This window comes from Eschrichtius robustus, chromosome 17, assembly GCF_028021215.1.
Source record: "Eschrichtius robustus isolate mEscRob2 chromosome 17, mEscRob2.pri, whole genome shotgun sequence".
Lineage (NCBI taxonomy): Eukaryota > Metazoa > Chordata > Mammalia > Artiodactyla > Eschrichtiidae > Eschrichtius > Eschrichtius robustus.
This window is the reverse complement of record NC_090840.1, coordinates 67,977,984-67,998,648: the sequence shown is the minus strand read 5'-3', so window position 1 is coordinate 67,998,648 and position 20,665 is coordinate 67,977,984. Positions and strand designations below refer to the sequence as shown.

Below are 20,665 nucleotides of genomic sequence, written 5' to 3'. Positions count from 1 at the left end.
TCCTGTCCCCCTGTAAGATCCAAGTATCAGTTCTTACTCTTCATCTTGCTTGACCTGTCAACAGCATTTTTTGCAGTTGATCACAGTTTTAACTTTATTTTGAAACATGAAATATACAAAGATATATTTAGATGGATAGAGATGTATTCCTCTACCTATATATAAATATAGATAATATTTTAAAGAAAATTAATAATAATGGTGGTGAAATGAATACCCATACACTCAGCATTTGGGTTGTTTTCCTCTTTTTTGCCGTTACAAACAACATTGCTATCAGTATTCTTGTACCTTTTTCCCAGGGCACATGTGGAAGAGTTTCTCTGAGGTCTGTCTGTAGGACAGGAATTACTGGGTTTAAAATGGGAACCTAGTTAGTCTTTATATGCAGGTGTTTTCATTATTCCTCATCTCAGTAACATTGATATTGTCGTTCTTTTTAATGTTGACTACTCTGGTAAATGGGATATGCTCTTTCTTGGTGGTTTTAATTTGCATTTTCCTGATTGCACATGAAGCTGAGAATCTTTTCATTTGTTTATTGGCCTTTTATCATTTCCCATTTTGTGAAAGGTCTATGCATTTCTTTTTCCCATTTTTCCACGGAGTTGTTTGTCCTTTACTTCTTTCTAACTTCTATTATAAAAATTTTACATTTTCAGAAAAGTTCAAAGAGTAGTACAGTGAATTTCTCTATACCAGCCACCTAGATTACACAATTATTAATATTTTATATTTTTTTACTCGATCATTTGAAAATAAATTACAGATATCATTATACCTCCCCCTAAATATTTCAGCATATGTCGTCCAAGAACAAAGATATTCTCCTATGTAACCCAAATGCCATTATCACACCTAAATATTAACTTTTATAGCCCTTCCTGTATATATGGCCATCGTTTGTCTTATTGTTTTTCTGGGAAATTGTATGTCAGTTTTCCAACAAACATGTTTACAGTGATTATGAACACATGAAGCATACTTAATAAATGCTGATTAAAACAGTATATGTTAGAAAAAACTTAAAACAACATATTTGTAAATAGAAAATTGCGTGCAGTTTGTTTTGATTTTAGTGACATCTTATGGACATGAAAAGTCCAAAGTTTTGCTGATAAAAGCCAGATATTAAATACAGTGAAACAAAAATGCAATTCAGTCTTTAAGAAGTAAATTTCTAATTTCATAGAAAAGCTATTCTCCATTACCAGGGAAGGATGGCCTGACAGGCAGCCACAAAAGCTCCTCTGGTGTTCTAGCAGCACGCTTGCTCATCAGTACTTAAGGAATACTTTTGCAGTAATGACGTGCTTGTAAGGAAGCAGAACTTTAATTCAGTGGACAGATAAGTGCTACACTTTAAGAAGAATTAGGTGGCTACTATGGATTCCACCTTCTCTCAAATTTTGTGAAAGGAGGGCATTCTTCTCCTAACTCCAGATCATCTCTATCTTGACCCAGACCACTGTTTCCATAAAAAAATAACCTTTTAAATGGAACGTTGGTTTGCCACAGCATCTCACAAAGTCCATGGACCTGTATGTATGTTCAGATACATAACGTATACAATATTTGAACTATTTTATAGGCACTCCCTTCTCCTTCTGATTAGAGCTGCCCTCCTGAATGGGAGACTTGGGAGCTCTCTGAACATGTTTGCTTTTCACTGATACAGGAAAAGGAAGGCCACTTGGTGATTTTTGGATTGTGCCTTATTCTTCATGAGGACTCCATTCTTTTCACTGCCTACAAATTAATCAGTTGAGGAGAACCATATGAGCATTTAAAAGAAGCAAAGGGAAACCTTTCTTAAGCATTATCTAAAGTTATTAGATCATCTTAAAATACTTCTGGTGCACATGGAATGAAATCAAACGAAAGTTTCACACAGTTCTTAAAGGTTAATGTTATGAATGTTAGCACACCAAACAATTCTAACAATTCACTAGTCTAATCTCTGGTATTCTGCCTTGCGTTATTTATTTAAATCTTTTAAGGATTTGTTAGAAAACAAAGTTTAGAATGCTCTTCTTAAAGTTACGCAGCTAATGTATTTTTCTCTCTTACTATTCAGTTGTGTCAGTCTATTTCTAATGTTAACTATGCATCGTTTAAATTTTACAGTCTTTTTTAAACAGAATTTTTATTTATTTATTTATGGCTGTGTTGGGTCTTCGTTTCTGCGCAAGGGCTTTCTCTAGTTGCAGAGAGCGGAGGCCACTCCTCATCGCGGTGCGCGGGCCTCTCACTAGCGTGGCCTCTCTTGTTGCGGAGCACAGGCTCCAGACACGCAGGCTCAGTCATTGTGGCGCACGGGCCCAGTTGCTCCGCGGCATGTGGGATCTTCTCAGACCAGGGCTCGAACCCATGTCCCCTGCATTAGCAGGCAGATTCTCAACCACTGCGCCACCAGGGAAGCCCCGGGAAGCCCCTGAAATTTTACAGTCTTAATCACACATTTATTCTTCATCTCACTCCTAGAATATCACTGTACAAAGCACTGAAGCTTTTTGCTCCAGGTTATATCTAGAATGCATGCCTCTTTTAGAAGGAATATTTACACATTATCATAAATTTGAACAACACACCTTGTTCCTATCACAACGCCTTTACACTCAGTAGATTTTGTGGTAACTTACATGATCATCTGTCACATTAGCCCTGCAGAAGTTCAGGGATGCTAAAAAAAATGTTGAAGTAGGCATTTGGACATTTGTCCTTCAAGGCTGGAAACAAACATAGAGGCCAAAGCCAAACTTTGTTGCTTATCACTAAATTGGAACAGCTATTTTTCAAACGTTTCTCAAACCAAATCTTGTAAGGAGACCCAATATGTAAAAGCAGTGTTGCACTGGATGAAGGAGACCTTAGATTCCCTGACATAAACCTTTGAGTTTTCCCTTTGATTGAATTAGTTTGAATTTTATTTGGCCATTTAATTTAGCACCTAATATTATAAAAAGAAATCAAATAAGGTCAGAAATCTAAGTTGATAAATTTTTGTAAATAAACTCAATTCCTTTTTCTAAAAATTGCTTATTACTAAACTTTAACTTTTTTGTTTTTGTTTTGTTTTGTTTGTTTTTTTATACTGCAGGTTCTTATTAGGCATCAATTTTATACACATCAGTGTATACATATCAATCCCAATCGCCCAATTCAGCACACCACCATCCCCACCCCACCGCAGTTTTCCCCCCTTGGTGTCCATATGTCCATTCTCTACATCTGTGTCTCAACTTCTGCCCTGCAAACTGGCTCATCTCTACCATTTTTCTAGGTTCCACATACATGCATTAATATACGATATTTGTTTTTCTCTTTCTGACTTACTTCACTCTGTATGACAGTCTCTAGATCCATCCACGTCTCAACAGATGACTCAATTTCGTTCCTTTTTATGGCTGAGTAATATTCCATTGTATATATGTACCACAACTTCTTTATCCATTCATCTGTTGTTGGGCATTTAGGTTGCTTCCATGACCTGGCTATTGTAAACAGTGCCGCAATGAACATTCGGGTGCATGTGTCTTTTTGAATTATGGTTTTCTCTGGGTATATGCCCAGTAGTGGGGTTGCTGGGTCATATGGTAATTCTATTTTTAGTTTTTTAAGGAACCTCCATATTGTTCTCCATAGTGGCTGTATCAATTTACATTCCCACCAACAGTGCAAGAGGTTTCCCTTTTCTCCACACCCTCTCCAGCATTTGTTGTTTGTAGATTTTCTGATGATGCCCATTCTAACAGGAGTGAGGTGATACCTCATTGTAGTTTTGATTTGCATTTCTCTAATAATTAGTGATGTTGAGCATCTTTTCATGTGCTTCGTGGCCGTCTGTATGTCTTCTTTGGAGAAATGTCTATTTAGGTCTTCTGCCCATTTTTGGATTGGGGTGTTTGTTTCTTTAATATTGAGCTGAATGAGCTGTTTATATATTTTGGAGATTAATCCTTTGTCCGTTCATTCATTTGCAAATATTTTCTCCCATTCTGAGGGCTGTCTTTTCGTCTTGTTTATGGTTTCCTTTGCTGTGCAAAAGCTTTGAAGTTTCATTAGGTCCCACTTGTTTATTTTTGTTTTCATTTCCATTACTCTAGGAGGTGGATCAAAAAAGATCTTGCTGTGATTTATTTCAAAGAGTGTTCTTCCTATGTTTTCCTCTAAGAGTTTTATAGTGTCCAGTCTTATATTTAGGTCTCTAATCCATTTTGAGTTTATTTTTGTGTATGGTGTTAGGGAGTATTCTAATTTCATTCTTTTACATGTAGCTGTCCAGTTTTCCCAGCACCACTTATTGAAGAGACTGTCTTTTCTCCATTGTATATCTTTGCCTCCTTTGTCATAGATTAGTTGACCATAGGTGCGTGGGTTAATCTCTGGGCTTTCTATCTTGTTCCATTAATCTATGTTTCTGTTTTTGTGCCAGTACCATATTGTCTTGATTACTGTAGCTTTGTAGTATAGTCTGAAGTCAGGGAGTCTGATTCCTCCAGCTCCATTTTTTTGCCTCAAGACTGCTTTGGCTATTCGGGGTCTTTTGTGTCTCCATACAAATTTTAAGATGATTTGTTCTAGCTCCGTAAAAAATGCCATTGGTAATTTGATAGGGATTGCATTGAATCTGTAGATTGCTTTGGGTAGTATACTCATTTTCACAATGTTGATTCTTCCAATCCAAGAACATGGTATATCTCTCCATCTGTTGGTATCATCTTTAATTTCTTTCATCAGTGTCTTATAGTTTTCTGCATACAGGTCTTTTGTCTCCCTAGGTAGGTTTATTCCTAGGTATTTTATTCTTTTTGTTGCAATGGTCAATGGGAGTGTTTCCATAATTTCTCTTTCAGATTTTTCATCATTAGTGTATAGGAATGCAAGAGATTTCTGTGCATTCATTTTGTATCCTGCAACTTTACCATATTCATTAATTAGCTCTAGCAGTTTTCTGGTGGCAGTTTTAGGATTCTCTACGTATAGTATCATGTCATCCGCAAACAGTGACAGTTTTACTTCTTCTTTTCCAATTTGTATTCCTTTTATTTCTTTTTCTTCTCTGATTGCCGTGGCTAGGACTTCCAGAACTATGTTGAATAATAGTGGTGAGAGTGGACATCCTTGTCTCGTTCCTGATCTGAGAGGAAATGCTTTCAGTTTTTCACCATTGAGAATGATGTTTGCTGTGGGTTTGTCATATATGGCCTTTATTATGTTGAGGTAGGTTCCCTCTATGCCCACTTTCTGGAGAGTTTTTATCAGAAATGGGTGTTGAATTTTGTCAAAAGCTTTTTCTGCATCTATTGAGATGATCATATGGTTTTTATTCTTCAATTTGTTAATATGGTGTATCACATTGATTGATTTGCGTATATTGAAGAATCCTTGCATCCCTGGGATAAATCCCACTTGATCGTGGTGTATGATCCTTTTAATGTGTTGTTGGATTCTGTTTGCTAGTATTTTGTTGAGGATTTTTGCATCTATATTCATCAGTGATATTGGTCTGTAATTTTCTTTTTTTGTAGTGTCTTTGTCTGGTTTTGGTATCAGGGTGATGGTGGCCTCATAGAATGAGTTTGGGAGTGTTCCTTCCTCTGCAGTCTTTTGGAAGAGTTTGAGAAGGATGGGTGTTAGCTCTTCTCTAAATGTTTGATAGAATTCACCTGTGAAGCCATCTGGTCCTGGACTTTTGTTTGTTGGAAGATTTTTAATCACAGTTTCAATTTCATTACTTGTGATTGGTCTGTTCATATTTTCTGTTTCTTCCTGGTTCAGTCTTGGAAGGTGATACCTTTCTAAGAATTTGTCCATTTCTTCCAGGTTGTCCATTTTATTGGCATAAAGTTGCTTGTAGTAGTCTCTTAGGATGCTTTGTATTTCTGCAGTGTCTGTTGTAACTTCTCCTTTTTCATTTCTGATTTTATCGATTTGAGTCCTCTCCCTCTTTTTCTTGATGAGTCTGGCTAATGGCTTATCAATTTTGTTTATCTTCTCCAAGAACCAACTTTTAGTTTTATTGATCTTTGCTATTGTTTTCTTTGTTTCTATTTCATTTATTTCTGCTCTGATCTTTATGATTTCTTTCCTTCTGCTAACTTTGGGTTTTGTTTGTTCTTCTTTCTCTAGTTTCTTTAGGTGTAAGGTTAGATTGTTTACTTGAGATTTTTCTTGTTTCTTTAGGTAGGCTTGTATAGCTATAAACTTCCCTCTTAGAACTGCTTTTGCTGCATCCCATAGGTTTTGGGTCGTCGTGTTTTCATTGTCATTTGTCTCTAGGTATTTTTTTATTTCCTCTTTGATTTCTTCAGTGATCTCTTGGTTATTTAGTAACGTATTGTTTAGCCTCCATGTGTTTGTCTTTTTTACGTTTTTTTCCCTGTAATTGATTTCTAATCTCATAGCGTTGTGGTCAGAAAAGATGCTTGATACGATTTCAATTTTCTTAAATTTACTGAGGCTTGATTTGTGACCCAAGACGTGATCTATCCTGGAGAATGTTCCGTGCGCACTTGAGAAGAACGTGTAATCTGCTGTTTTTGGATGGAATGTCCTATATATATCAATTAAATCTATCTGGTCTATTGTGTCATTTAAAGCTTCTGTTTCCTTCTTTATTTTCGTTTTGGATGATCTGTCCATTGGTGTAAGTGAGGTGTTAAAGTCCCCCACTATTATTGTGTTACTGTCGATTTCCTCTTTTATAGCTGTTAGCAGTTGCCTTATGTATTGAGGTGCTCCTATGTTGGGTGCATATATATTTATAATTGTTATATCTTCTTCTTGGATTGATCCCTGGATCATTATGTAGTGTCCTTCCTTGTCTCTTGTAACATTCTTTATTTTAAAGTCTATTTTATTTGATATGAGTATAGCTACTCCAGCTTTCTTTTGATTTCCATTTGCATGGAATATCTTTTTCCATCCCCTCACTTTCAGTCTGTATGTGTCCCTAGGTCTAAAGTGGGTCTCTTGTAGACAGCATATATATGGGTCTTGTTTTTGTATCCATTCAGCCAGTCTATGTCTTTTGGTTGGGGCATTTAATCCATTCACGTTTAAGGTAATTATCGATATGTATGTTCCTATGACCATTTTCTTAATTGTTTTGGGTTTGTTTTTGTAGGTCCTTTTCTTCTCTTGTGTTTCCCACTTAGAGAAGTTCCTTTAGCATTTGTTGTAGAGCTGGTTTGGTGGTGCTGAATTCTCGTAGCTTTTGCTTGTCTGTAAAGCTTTTGATTTCTCCATCAAATCTAAATGAGATCCTTGCCGGGTAGAGTAATCTTGGTTGTAGGTTCTTCCCTTTCATCACTTTAAGTATATCATGCCACTCCCTTCTGGCTTGCAGAGTTTCTGCTGAGAAATCAGCTGTTAACCTTATGGGAGTTCCCTTGTATGTTATTTGTCGTTTTTCCCTTGCTGCTTTCAATAATTTTTCTTTGTCTTTAATTTTTGCCACTTTGATTACTATGTGTCTCGGCGTGTTTCTCCTTGGGTTTATTCTGTATGGGACTCTCTGCGCTTCCTGGACTTGGGTGGCTATTTCCTTTCCCATGTTAGGGAAGTTTTCGACTATAATCTCTTCAAATATTTTCTCTGGTCCTTTCTCTCTCTCTTCTCCTTCTGGGACCCCTATAATGCGAATGTTGTTGCGTTTAATGTTGTCCCAGAGGTCTCTTAGGCTGTCTTCATTTCTTTTCATTCTTTTTTCTTTAGTCTGTTCCGCAGCAGTGAATTCCACCATTCTGTCTTCCAGGTCACTTATCCGTTCTTCTGCCTCAGTTATTCTGCTATTGATTCCTTCTAGTGTAGTTTTCATTTCAGTTATTGTATTGGTCATCTCTGTTTGTTTGTTCTTTAATTCTTCTAGGTCTTTGTTAATCATTTCTTGCATCTTCTCAATCTTTGCCTCCATTCTTATTCCGAGGTCCTGGATCATCTTCACTATCATTATTCTGAATTCTTTTTCTGGAAGGTTGCCTATCTCCACTTCATTTAGTTGTTTTTCTGGGGTTTTTTCTTGTTCCTTCATCTGGTACATAGCCCTCTGCCTTTTCATCTTCTCTATCTTTCTGTAACTGTGGTTTTTGGTCCACAGGCTGCAGGATTGTAGTTTTTCTTGCTTCTGCTGTCTGCCCTCTGGTGGTTGAGGCTATCTAAGAGGCTCGATGGGAGGCTCTGGTGGTGGGTAGAGCTGACTCTAAACTTTAACTTTTAAAAAACAGTTTTTAAGTTTGAAAGATATTAATTAACTTCCACCATCTCTTGATCAGGCAGTAGAGTTCCAATTTATATGTATTTGGTGCATATTGTAAAACATAAAATGTTTCAATTAAAATTTTAAAATGACATATATCTATTTATTTGGATTAACAGAAATTTAGATAGAAATGATTGCACTATATCCAGGATTTTAGGCTTTAATCATAATATTGGCTTCTGTTTTAATAAGTAGTACAGTTAAAAAAGATTTAATTGCTGGTTGGTTTTAATTAGAGACAGTGGAGAAGTGCTTCTAAGAATTATTAAATACAGTAGAGATTTGGCATAAGTTATTAAGGGAGAATAATTTTTCCCAGATTAGATGTTCATACCTTAGAGCTGAAAGAACACAATTTTCACCTGATTTGTGGTATTCTTTCTAATGTCCCTTGAAAGATCCTTTTTGAAGTAAAAATGTGTTTTGAATGGCACAAAATGCTTTTTGCATATTTAAAGCTTAAACAACATTTAAAAAATAAATTCAGGTTTATTAGAAAGTTAAAGATTCCATTTTTCCTCCAAAGAGGTGTCACAGAAAGAGCCTGAACAGGGAGTTACATACCTTGGTGTGAGCTTTGACAAATCACTTAATCTTAACAAGCCTTAGCTTCTTCAACTCTAAGTGTCCGGTTGAAAGCTAACGTAATTTTGGCATTATTTGGGACTGTGTAGGTATCTTCTCACCCTCTTCATTTGTTCTTCAGGTTCATTTGCCCAGCTGCCTTAGTAGCCCACCATGGGTTACTTTTGGGAACTTTAGTCACTTAATTTGCCAAATAGTCAAACTTTCCTTTTCAACCAGCTAACAGCAAGCTTCCCATTCCCAGATCTTTCCTTCATACCCCTGGATTCCCTTACACTCTAGTGAAGAAAACTCACCTGCTTTATCCTCTTTCCTTTACCCTTGTCTTATATAAACTATGAACTTCTCACTGAAAATTCTGTCATTCAAATTCAAGCTCTGCATAGACTCTTATAACGTAATCTTCATTTTTGAGATACTGTACTTATTTATACTTATTTTTTCAGTGGTGATTTTTTTCAAATAAATAACCTTTAAGAATCTTTTGAAGTTTGTTTTTCTATTAGTAGAATAGGCACTTAATAAATGTTCCTGACTACTTGATTTTGTCATGTACAGTGACTTGTGAAAACTTACGTGTTGACTTTTTAGGTTTTTTTTTCAGATGAACAGCCAGGCCTAGGGGTACTTTTCACTGGAAAATTAATCCAAAACATATATTTTGATTTTCAGATCATCTGTTGCATCAAGTATATGTGTACTCGTAGTTGCTAGTGGCGGTTTAAATTTAACTAGTTAAATGTGTTTGGAAAAAACCTTGGGTTAGTAATTAAGCATAAGATCCTAGTATTCTTTTCTCTGAATTTGAAAAGAATAATCAATTGTGATGTTTTACATTTGTTTCCAATTTACCTGTTGGTAAAACAAACCATTTTTCATCTATATGCATATTGTTTTCATTTTCTCTTTTATTTTTAAGGGAAAATTTGTATGAGATATTTTAAAGTGGTGAAGTGTAATTATTAATAGTACATTTTAATGAAGTGTAACTATTAATCGGCAGAGAAAATAGGAGTAACAGTAGTTTGCCTTTAAAAGATGTGTCCTTGTTATTGGCATCTTTACTGAATTCTCTTTTACCTTCCAGCATTGAGATTTTCCAACTGTCTAGCCAACTCTTTCTGTGCTTAGATGTTATGTGAAAGAGAAACATAAATCTATTCAATGATTTTGATGTTGCACTGTGACTTGCTTTATATTTTTTGATGTGTTTTTTGGACTTTGACAAGCTTTATAAAAAACCAAGCTCACTTTTTCTTAAAGTCAAGAATTTTCATATAAAATCTTTTTTTTTTCTTTGTTCTTTTTAAATCTAGGTGACTGTGGAGATCATGTTGTCATAATGAACACAAGGCACATTGCATTTTCTGGAAACAAATGGGAACAAAAAGTGTACTCCTCACATACTGGGTAAGATAATGCTTTTGTCAGGGAAGATAGGCAGTTGAATATATATTACTTTAAGAATATTATTGGTCTTATTTAAAAGAAAAAGGTTTTTTCAAAATTTAAGAAAACACCAATTTTGTTCATGCCACGTGTATGATTTACTCAATCAAAAAAACCGCAATACTGTACCAAATACTCATGATTACCTGAGAGTATTTGTTTTTCCTGGAAGCTTTCCATATAACCTCTCTGATCTAGATTCTTCTCATTTTTTAGTCAGTCTTCTCACTTCTTTCTTTCTGTTTCCTATAATTCATCTTACTGCTGTTTCCAGAACCATCTTGAACTTCTAAAAGTACATGAGATGTTGAAAGAATGGTGAGTGAAATCCCAAGTTTGGAAGTTACCTAAAATCTCCACAACATGCCTTTCAAGTTATGTATAGGTCTGCCTATCTGAATAATAGCAATCTCCTAGCTCATGAGGCAGCCCATTCATTCTGCCTTTGATGTGGTCTAAATTTTAGAAAGATCTCAATGCGATTGAGTCATCATCTGTTTTTCTCTAGCTTTCAGAATGGTCTTAGTCCTTTTTTGGACAGTGTAAAATTATATCTTCCACATGACATCCTTCAGATAGTTTTGAGACAATGATCAGCAAGTACCCACTGATCTGTCTTTTCTCTAGACTAAACATGTGTAGTTCCTTCAAAGTTCTTTTTATGGCTTCCCTTCAGATGTCTTATCTCCATTATATCTTGGTCACTGTTCTCTGAGTGCAATCACTGCTTATCAGTATCTTTCTTAACTAAATACACTCACCTGGCTGTGTTTTAATTGTTTTCTGGTATAATGTGACTCCACCATCTTTCAGTTATGCAATCTTCTATTGTAGTAGAACTTTCCTTCAAGGCCATATCACTATGTGCTACACCGAGTTTCTCCATCAGCTAAAACTCATAAGTCTTTTTCAAACATGCTGCTGTTCAACCATGTATCCTCCTTGCTGTGTATTTTAGTTGCATTCTAATCAACTGCAGTACCTTAAGTTTACTCCATGTAAATTGTATCTCTGGCCTTTTAAGATCTTTTGAGATGTTGATTATGTCATATAATGTGTTAGTTAACCCCTCAGTTTCAGGTCATGTACAAATTTAATTAAGCATACCTTCTTCAGTATCATGCAAGATATGATTAAAATGTTGGCTTTTCATTCTTGATCAAAATTATTATTTTTTTATTTCCAAGTGCACCTTCATCTTAGACAGGCAGACTTTGATATTCCCATCTGTTTCTTTTCCTCTCTTGCCCAAGTAGGTCTTAAATGCTTGGAATAACTTTTTTGCTTCCATTAGCCAGCCTTTGCCCATTCCTACACTTAAACACTTTCATGAACTCTTTATTTAATGTAACAAAAATGAATTCACATCCATCTTTAGTAATTTTTACTGTTGGTAACTCTCTATATATAAACGAAGTTTTATAAAATTTACAGGTAATTGGGAAAGAAATATGAAAATGCAAGATAACAATATGATAAAACATAAAGTATTTTTTTCCCGGAGAGAAAGAATACAGGAATAGAAGTCTAGACAGGTATTTCTTTTTCTGAGGCTGAAATTCCATGAAGCAAATGAAAGAGCATCAGTTTGAAAATTATCCATCTTTCTCAGCAAATTTCTAAATTTGCTTTCTTAAGTTTTATTCCTAAAACGTGGTTCTCTAAATCATCTTTAAAATGTTTTCAAGTCTTGTTGAAAGAAACTTACAAAAGGAATCATATTTAGGTAATCGTACATTTTTCTTGCAGAGTCTACTGCCTTTACATTTTATTTTTCCCGTCCTCAAAAATCATTAAGGCTTTATCCATCCATTCAGTGTAATAAAACCTTGCATCTGTATGTTGTTTTTGTTTTAAATTTCTTAAGCACTGTCACTTGACTCTCATAAAAATCTTGAGTGGTAGATGGGGCAGATATTATCATTTTTCTTATATGAGCAAACTCATATATAAAGAGATGAAATGAATTGCCTAATATTATACTGGTAGCCACTGGCAAAACCTAGATTCCAGACCTGGATCTGGGGTATTCAAGTTACCAAGATGCCTCCAGTACTATCCCAAATATTTTTTTTAATCTACATTTTATATATAATTTTGATTGGAACACAATGAAATATTTTATTACTTAGAACCAACATATGACTTCCTGTTAATAGGAAACAGGAGCACGACTTGTTTAGAGAGTATTAACTTGCCTTCAGAACCAGGTAGTCTACCACTATTTTCTCCAAACCTGACCCCTAGCTTATTCACTTTGTCTGATTTGTCAGGGAATGTGAAACATTTTGGCACTTCGCTTTTTTTTTTTTAATTCAAGCAGTGATAAACTAAGCAGTGATAAAAATGTTTGACTGAATGAGTGAATGAATGAATGATGAATAACTTTAAATTCCAGTAGAAATATAAATAGTTCGCCAAGAAATTTTCTAACATGTGGAACTTTTTATGAAATAATGATTGCTAATTTGACCACTTAAGAGAATAGCATTTCAAATAGCATAGGTTACTGCTTAATTTTTAAGACATTGATGAACAGCATAGTTTCGAGAAACAAGTATAATTTCATAATAAAAATAGTTTTCATGTTATAAAAGAATGTTCATTTCAAGAATACTGTACCATAGCCTACTCCCAATTTTAATGTCTTTGTTTCTTTTAATAGCTACCCAGGTGGATTTAGACAAGTAACAGCTGCTCAGCTTCACCAGAAGGATCCAGTGGCAGTAAGTTTATAGTATTTTTTATTATATCACACAAGTTTTGATAGGTATTATTTCGTTATCATTCAATTCTATATGTTTTCTAATTATTATTTAGTAGGTTTTACATTTAGTCAAAGAATTTTGATGCTTTTTTTTTTAATTTCTTAACATCTGCATGATCACCTAGAATATGATATGATTGCTGAAAATGTTTGGGGGAGACAGATGTATGTATGTATGTGTGTGTATATGTTTATATTTCCCTTATATCAAATATGCTAAGTGTGTTGTTCCAATCTGATATTCTTGTTGACTTTTTTGTTGTTGTTGTTCACTTGATTTACTGATTACCTGAGAGAGTTATGTTAAAATCTCAATTGTGGATTTATTAATTTTTCCTTGTAGTTCTGTCAGTTTTTTGCTCTGTATGTTTTGAAGATTTAGTGTTAGATGAATTAATTTGTTTGGGATTATAATCTTCTTAAGGAGTTGATCAGGGTATATACTGACTCTCTTTATCTCCAATAATGCTTTTCAACTTGAGGTCTGTTCTTTTTATATATTAATATAGCTATATCAACCAATTTTTAAATTTTGTTTGCCTCATATATCATTTTACAGTTTAATTTTAAACTTTACTGAGCTAGATTTTATTTTCTTTTTTATCCCCTTCTTTCTTGCCTTCTTTTGGATTGACTGAGTTTGCTTATTAGAAGTCTAGGATTAATCAATATCTTTACTTTCCTCAAAATCAAATCAAGGCCCCTAGAAGATTATCAATACCTATTCTCCCTTTCAATCTGTATATTTTCTCTGTTCAAGATTTTTAAAAACCCTTAAAATTCAGCATTCTTGTTATTGTCTTATACTGTTACTGATTCTTTATGGGCTTCTTTGCTTACGATCGCTTCTTGTAACTGGGATCAATGTCCTTCTCCTCGAAGTACTTCTTGTTGACATTCCTATCATAACATTCTGAATAGTGAACTCCCCTCTTCTGTCTGAAGCTATATTTTTGCCTTCATTCTTGAAAGATAGTTTTGTTTATATATGCAGTGCTAGGATAACCGATTTTTTTCTCTCAGCTTTTTGAAACTGTTATTCGCATAGATTTTAGTGTCCACTATTACTGCTGATATCAGATGTCACTTTAATTGTTTCTTTGTGTGTATTCTGTCTTTTCTTTCTGAATACTTTTAAGATCTTTTCTTTGGCTTTGGTTTTTATGTTTCTTTTTGAGCTTTGTTATTTGTTTTGCTTGAGGATTGGTGTCTTCTGAAAACTCGTCAGCTCTTCTATGTATCTTCTAATATCAGCTCCCTTTATTCTCTGTCCTTTCCCTTTGGAAATCAGATTATACATACATATACAAATAATTTCAGTTATCGTATTTTTTTCCTTTTCTTGAAGCTTTTACTGTTTGTTTCTTTTTCAAATTTGCTGGTCGGTTTTGACAGTCTTCTGTTCCCTTTGTCATACTTTGGTTCCCTTTTATATTTCTTTAAACATATTAAACGTAATTCTTAGCGTTTATGTCTGATTCTGATATTTGTGGTCTTTGTGGGTTTGCAATGTATTGTTTCTGTTCAGGATACTTGGAAAGTATATGTACCTTGGAACTTCATCTCTGGGAATTTTTGAGACCTACGTTAAAAATGAATTTCTTCAAAAAAGATGTACTTAGCTTCTGGCAGGTACATGGGGCCATATATCTATGTATACACATACATATATATATATATGTATATATATGGCATCCTGAGACCTCTTTAAGCTATACTTTCGACCTCTGGATTTTGATCCCCATAAAAAGGGTGAATTTGGGGCCTCAAAGCCTTATAAGGTCAGGTTCATAGTTTAGCAGTTATCTATCAGGAAAGACTTTTGTTTTTTCATTTCCCCACTCAACACCCTGAGTATTGCCTTTCTGTTGAGAAGCTAGGTTTATGAGGTCATCTTTTTTTTTTTAATTATTATTTATTTATTTATTTATTTATTTATTTATTTATTTAGTTAGTTTTTGACTGTGTTGGGTCTTCGCTTCTGTGCGAGGGCTTTCTCTAGTTGCGGCAAGTGGGGGCCACTCTTCATCGCGGTGCGCGGGCCTCTCACCATCGCGGCCTCTCTTGCTGCGGAGCACAGGCTCCAGACGCGCAGGCTCAGTAGTTGTGGCTCACGGGCCCAGTTGCTCCGTGGCATATGGGATCTTCCCAGACCAGGGCTCGAACCCGTGTCCCCCGCATTGGCGGGCAGACTCCCAACCACTGCGCCACCAGGGAAGCCCTATGAGGTCATCTTGATCCTACCTCCTAACCCCAAAGTCATAGTCCTCTAAAACACAAGCCCTGCACTAAACTGATGCCCTCAAGGCCAATGCCAGCCCTAGGGCTCTTTTGTTCTTTCTTTTACTTTTGGCCTCTAGTCAGTTCCATGCTTTTAAAAAGATTTCAAAAGCAATACTGTTAACTTCACTAATGTTTATTATTTTATCATTAGAGTTATATACTGGGAGAAGTTTCTAATCTAAATGCTTGTCCTCAGTATTGCTAAAAGCAGATCCTCCTTTTGCCATTTCACAGTTTTATTTTTTCTTCCTTAACTCTTGATAACCTAGTCTTTAAACCGTACTCCTAGATTTGGTAGCATTTTCCCCATTGGGACCTGTTTTAGCTTTTTACTTAAATGAGCAAAGTGTTAGACTGTGAAGACACTTCTTTTTTACTTCCCTAAAATGGTGAATAAAAATAAACATCTAGGGGCTTCCCTGGTGGCGCAGTGGTTGAGAATCCGCCTGCCAATGCAGGGGACACGGGTTCGAGCCCTGGTCTGGGAGGATCCCACATGCCGCGGAGCAACTAGGCCCGTGAGCCGCAATTACTGAGCCTGCGCGTCGGGAGCTCGTGCTCCTCAACGAGAGAGGCCGCGATGGTGAGAGGCCCGCGCACTGCGATGAGGAGTGGCCCCCGCTTGCCACAACTAGAGAAAGCCCTCGCACAGAAACGAAGACCCAACGCGGCCAAAAATAAATAAATAAATATATATATAAATAAAAAATAAAGGAATTCCTTTTAAATAAATAAATAAATAAATGTGTATTGTCAGGATGCAACCATTTGTTTGGTGTTGTACTGCCTATAATTTTCTTGGCAAAGGTGGGGGGGGGGAAGGGCATGTTTATTATTATAAGGTCTGACATGACATTTAGACGTTCCATGCTTTACTGTTTATTTTTACCTTTTTTTTTAAAATTTATTTATTTATTTATTTTTGGCTGTGTTGGGTCTTCGTTTCTGTGCGAGGGCTTTCTCCAGTTGTGGCGAGCGGGGGCCACTCTTCATCGCGGTGCACGGGCCTCTCACTATCGCGGCCTCTCTTGTTGCGGAGCACAGGCTCCAGACGCGCAGGCTCAATTACTTTTTATAATTATAAAAACATACTCAGAAATTGCTTCTTAAGAAATATTTAATGTTCTGCTTTATAATTCATGTGTCTTTAGATTATCACGGGTCAAAATAAAGTATCCTATTTTGACTATTAATATGGATTGCATATAATAGTAGTAAAAAGTTGTTAGGGCTACTGGTAATATATACCACAACTTTTACAACAAATTATAGTTTTAATACTTATAAATGTTTCAATGTTTTTTAAATTAGCTTCTAGTTTATTCAGGTATGCTAACTATACACTAGGAGGCAGTATAGTCCAACTTTTGATGTTAAGAATTTGGCTTTGGATAACATTTGTAGAAATTGTTTCAAATTATTTTTTATGAACAAAGATTGAAATGCATTGCAAAATGTTTGATGACGGCTTGGAAAATATTTAGAGTTAAATCCATTTGAATTTTTACCTCATTAAAAGATCTTAATTTTTTTTAAGTCTTAATTTTGATTGTGTTTCTAAAAAGAATGACATGTTAAGGAAGAGGTCAGTTATTTTACTTCCAATTGAAACACTCAGTGTTTTTCTGGAACAGTAGGTCTTCTGCCAGCAGACATAATTTGCTTATCAGTACTTGGTATATATGGCTTTTAGGAGAATTTGTTTCATGAAGCATCTTTCTGATTAGTAGTACGATCTTGGAATATTACTTGTAAAGTACATTAATTAACATATTTAAATAGTAGGCTTTTAAATATTTCAATATATTTTTATAATTACATAGAAGATCACTAATTCTAAACTCAAATAAGTATATTGATTCAGCCCTTTCCTTACATCCTTTCTCCCTCTGTCATACATTTTAGTTTCCTTAAGAGTTTCTGTGTTCTTGTATTTTTCTTCTAATATGGTTCCTTTCTTATGTTTATTCCCTCTCCTATAGTTTATAAAGATACTTTGTGCGAAACAAATGTCATGTGCCCTGGGTTACAGATTAGATGAGGAAAGTATTTAATACTTATTAACTTTACCTTGTTCTATCTTTCTCACTTTCTGAATTCCGTAGAGTTTATGCTTAAGTCTATACAGCTAGAATTACTTCATTGCATATGCAAGTTGTGTCACATTTATTTTTGCGGTATGTATATTTGTATGTCTATCATCCCCTTTTTCTCTCACCTGGCAGCTTGTAACCCTTTCATACTTTCCAGCTTTCTCTAATTTGAGTGTTATGTTTGCATTTTTTAACAGGGCATATTTTAAAAATACCAACTTGTTAATTCAAGTAAATACAACTAAATGTTTTTAAGAACATGAAAACCAGATGCCAAGTAACCCTACTAATGCAACAAAATTGCTGTTAGGATGATATTCAGAAGATATAATGACTTGCTTATCCAGACAAGATGCTGAGTAGTCTTAACATTGTCACTTTCTACTAAAGACTTTTAAAACATTAAAAACTTTAAAGACTAATATCAGTGCTGCCCAAGAGAAATTTCTGCTATGATGGAAATATTCTTTGTCTGACCACTTGAAATGTGGCTTATGTGATTCAGGAACTGAATTTCTAATTGCTTTTCATTTTAACAGTGTAAGTCTGTATTTAAATAAAGTCTCCAGAACATAAAGTCTCAACAGCACTAACACAGAAAATAGATGGGAAATATATATGGGATGCCATTAGCTTTAGTACATAGTGAGGTAGTCTGATGTGATGAGAAAATAAAAGGATCAGGAAATCCTCTTATAGTGCAATCCTATTCCAACGTGTATTGTTTTAATGGGTTTCGTTTCATACATGCCAAATGATATCCTTGAAATATGAGTAGAGATGAAAAAAATCAATTTGACTCTCCAAATGTCTATTAGTTTTATGAAGCTTTTGCAGTGTATTTGTATACACTGTATACCAGGAGGCCCCCAGGAAATTATGGAGCACAAGGTGACACTGTGTGCCTTTCTCTTGACAAAACATACAAAAAATCACATTCAGACCAACAATGAGGATAACCTTAACAAGGGGAAAAGTAAATCCTGAAAAGGTTAGTTTGCCGTCTTGGGAGTGGGTATGACAGGGAGAAGGGACTTTGTCTTCTTGATAAGTTACAGAGAGAAATACATTATAGGTGTGTTTGCATGTCCTGTATTTCTGTTCTGGGAGTAAACCAACCTGGATTGAATCTAGCACCACCACTTAATAGATACATGAAACTGGGGGGGGGGGGGGCGCTGTTCTGTAACCTCTCTAAATTTGTTTCCTCATCTGTGAAGTGGGACTTAGTATCGTAAACAAGATAACAAATGTAATGCAGTGACCACAGTACACACAGTAAGTTTTCAGTGAATGCTAGCTAGCCATTACCATTGTTATAGATTGGTGACTTACAGAGTCAGTCTCATGACTGTATGGTCAGGCACAGTTTATGAATTGGAAACCTCCTGATCTCCCACCTGGAGGAAACGGGATTAAGCCTCCCTAGGATCTGCTGTAACCTGTATGTAACAGATTATTATTTTTTTAATAAATTTTTAAAAAATTTATTTATTTAGTTTTGGCTGCGTTGGGTGTTCGTTGCAGTGCAGTGGCTTCTCTTGTTGCGGAGCACGGGCTCTAGGCATGCAGGCTTCAGTAGTTGCAGCACGTGGGCTTCCATAGTTGTGGCTCGCAGGTTCTAGAGAGCAGGCTCAATAGTTGTGGCGCACGGGCTTAGTTGCTCCACAACATGTAGGACCTTCCCGGACCAGGGATGGAACCTGTGTCCCCTGCATTGGCAGGGGGATTCTTAACCACTGCGCCACCAGGGAAGCCCTGTAATAGATTATTTGAGCCACAGGTTCTTGTATAAGCTTAAAGAATTTTTTCTTATTCTATCTAAAATTGACACATACACAAGTTATCTGTTATCTCTTCCTTTTGTCTCTTTTCTAAACAAAAATAAACAGATTCAAAAGAAAATAGTAATGTACAAAATAATAAAAGTTACTTTTCTGTTACTGCCACATATCTGCTTAGGTCTCAGTTTCATTTCCTTCATATTCACATTGAATCTTAGCCCACTCGTTTTCATAACTATCTCTTATTGTGTTTATATCCCCAGTCACATTTTTCTTATTGAGTCCCCCGTGTATCTGTTTTTCAGATTGTTAAACTAGCTATTTATGGCATGCTGCCAAAAAACCTTCACAGAAGAACTCTGATGCAGAGGTTGCATCTTTTCCCAGATGAAGTAAGTCACTGATGATACTTTCTTAAATTTTTTTTAATATCTTTATTGGAGTATAATTGCTTTACAATGGTGTGTTAGTTTCTGCTTTATAACAAAGTGAATCCGTTACACATATACATATATCCCCATATCTCTTCCCTATTGCATCTCCGTCCCTCCCACCCTCCCTATCCCGCCCCTCTAGGTGGTCACAAAGCACCAAGCTGATCTCCCTGTGCTATGCGGCTGCTTCCCACTAGCTATCTGTTTTACATTTGGTAGTGCATATATGTCCATGCCACTCTCTCACTTTGTCCCAGCTTACCCTTCCCCCTCCCCGTATCCTCAAGTCCAATCTCTAGTAGGTCTGCGTCTTTATTCCCGTCTTGCCCCTAGGTTCTTCATGACCATTTCTTTTTTTTTTTAGATTCCGTATATATGTGTTGGCATACGGTATTTGTTTTTCTCTTTCTGACTTGCTTCACTCTGTATGACAGACTCTAGGTCCATCCACCTCACTACAAATAACTCCATTTTGTTTCTTTTTATGGCTGAGTAATATTCCATTGTATATATGTGCCACATCTTCTTTATCCAGTCATCTGTTGATGGACACTTAGGTTGCCTCCATGTCCTGGCTATTGTAAATAGAGCTGCAGTGAACATTGTGGTACATGACTCTTTTTGAATTATGGTTTTCTCAGGATATATGCCCAGTAGTGGGATTGCTGGGTCGTATGGTAGTTCTATTTTTAGTTTTTTAAGGAACCTCCATACTGTTCTCCATAGTGGCTGTATCAATTTACATTCCCACCCACAGTGCAAGAGTGTTCCCTTTTCTCCACACCCTCTCCAGCATTTACTGTTTGTAGATTTTTTGGTGATGGCTATTCTGACTGGTGTTGAGATGATACCTCATTGTAGTTTTGATTTGCATTTCTCTAATGATTAGTGATGTTGAGCATTCTTTCATGTGTTTGTTGGCAGTCTGTATATCATCTTCTTTGGAGAAATGTCTGTTTAGGTCTGCCCATTTTTGGATTGGGTTGTTTGTTTTTTTGATATTGAGC

General features: G+C 35.7%; 1 protein-coding gene across 2 annotated transcripts in view; it reads left to right on the top strand.

The window, feature by feature from the left end:
• Positions 1-20,665, top strand: part of MRPL13 (mitochondrial ribosomal protein L13) — a 44,273-nt gene that overhangs the window by 5,384 nt on the left and 18,224 nt on the right. The window contains exons 3-5 of one of the 2 annotated variants that reach the window (XM_068525665.1): positions 10,165-10,258; positions 12,963-13,023; positions 19,530-19,616. In XM_068525665.1, coding sequence (XP_068381766.1) covers positions 10,165-10,258; positions 12,963-13,023; positions 19,530-19,616 — 242 coding nt within the window. The remainder of the gene's footprint in view (positions 1-10,164; positions 10,259-12,962; positions 13,024-19,529; positions 19,617-20,665) is intronic. The other variant, XM_068525666.1, reaches the window with a different exon arrangement.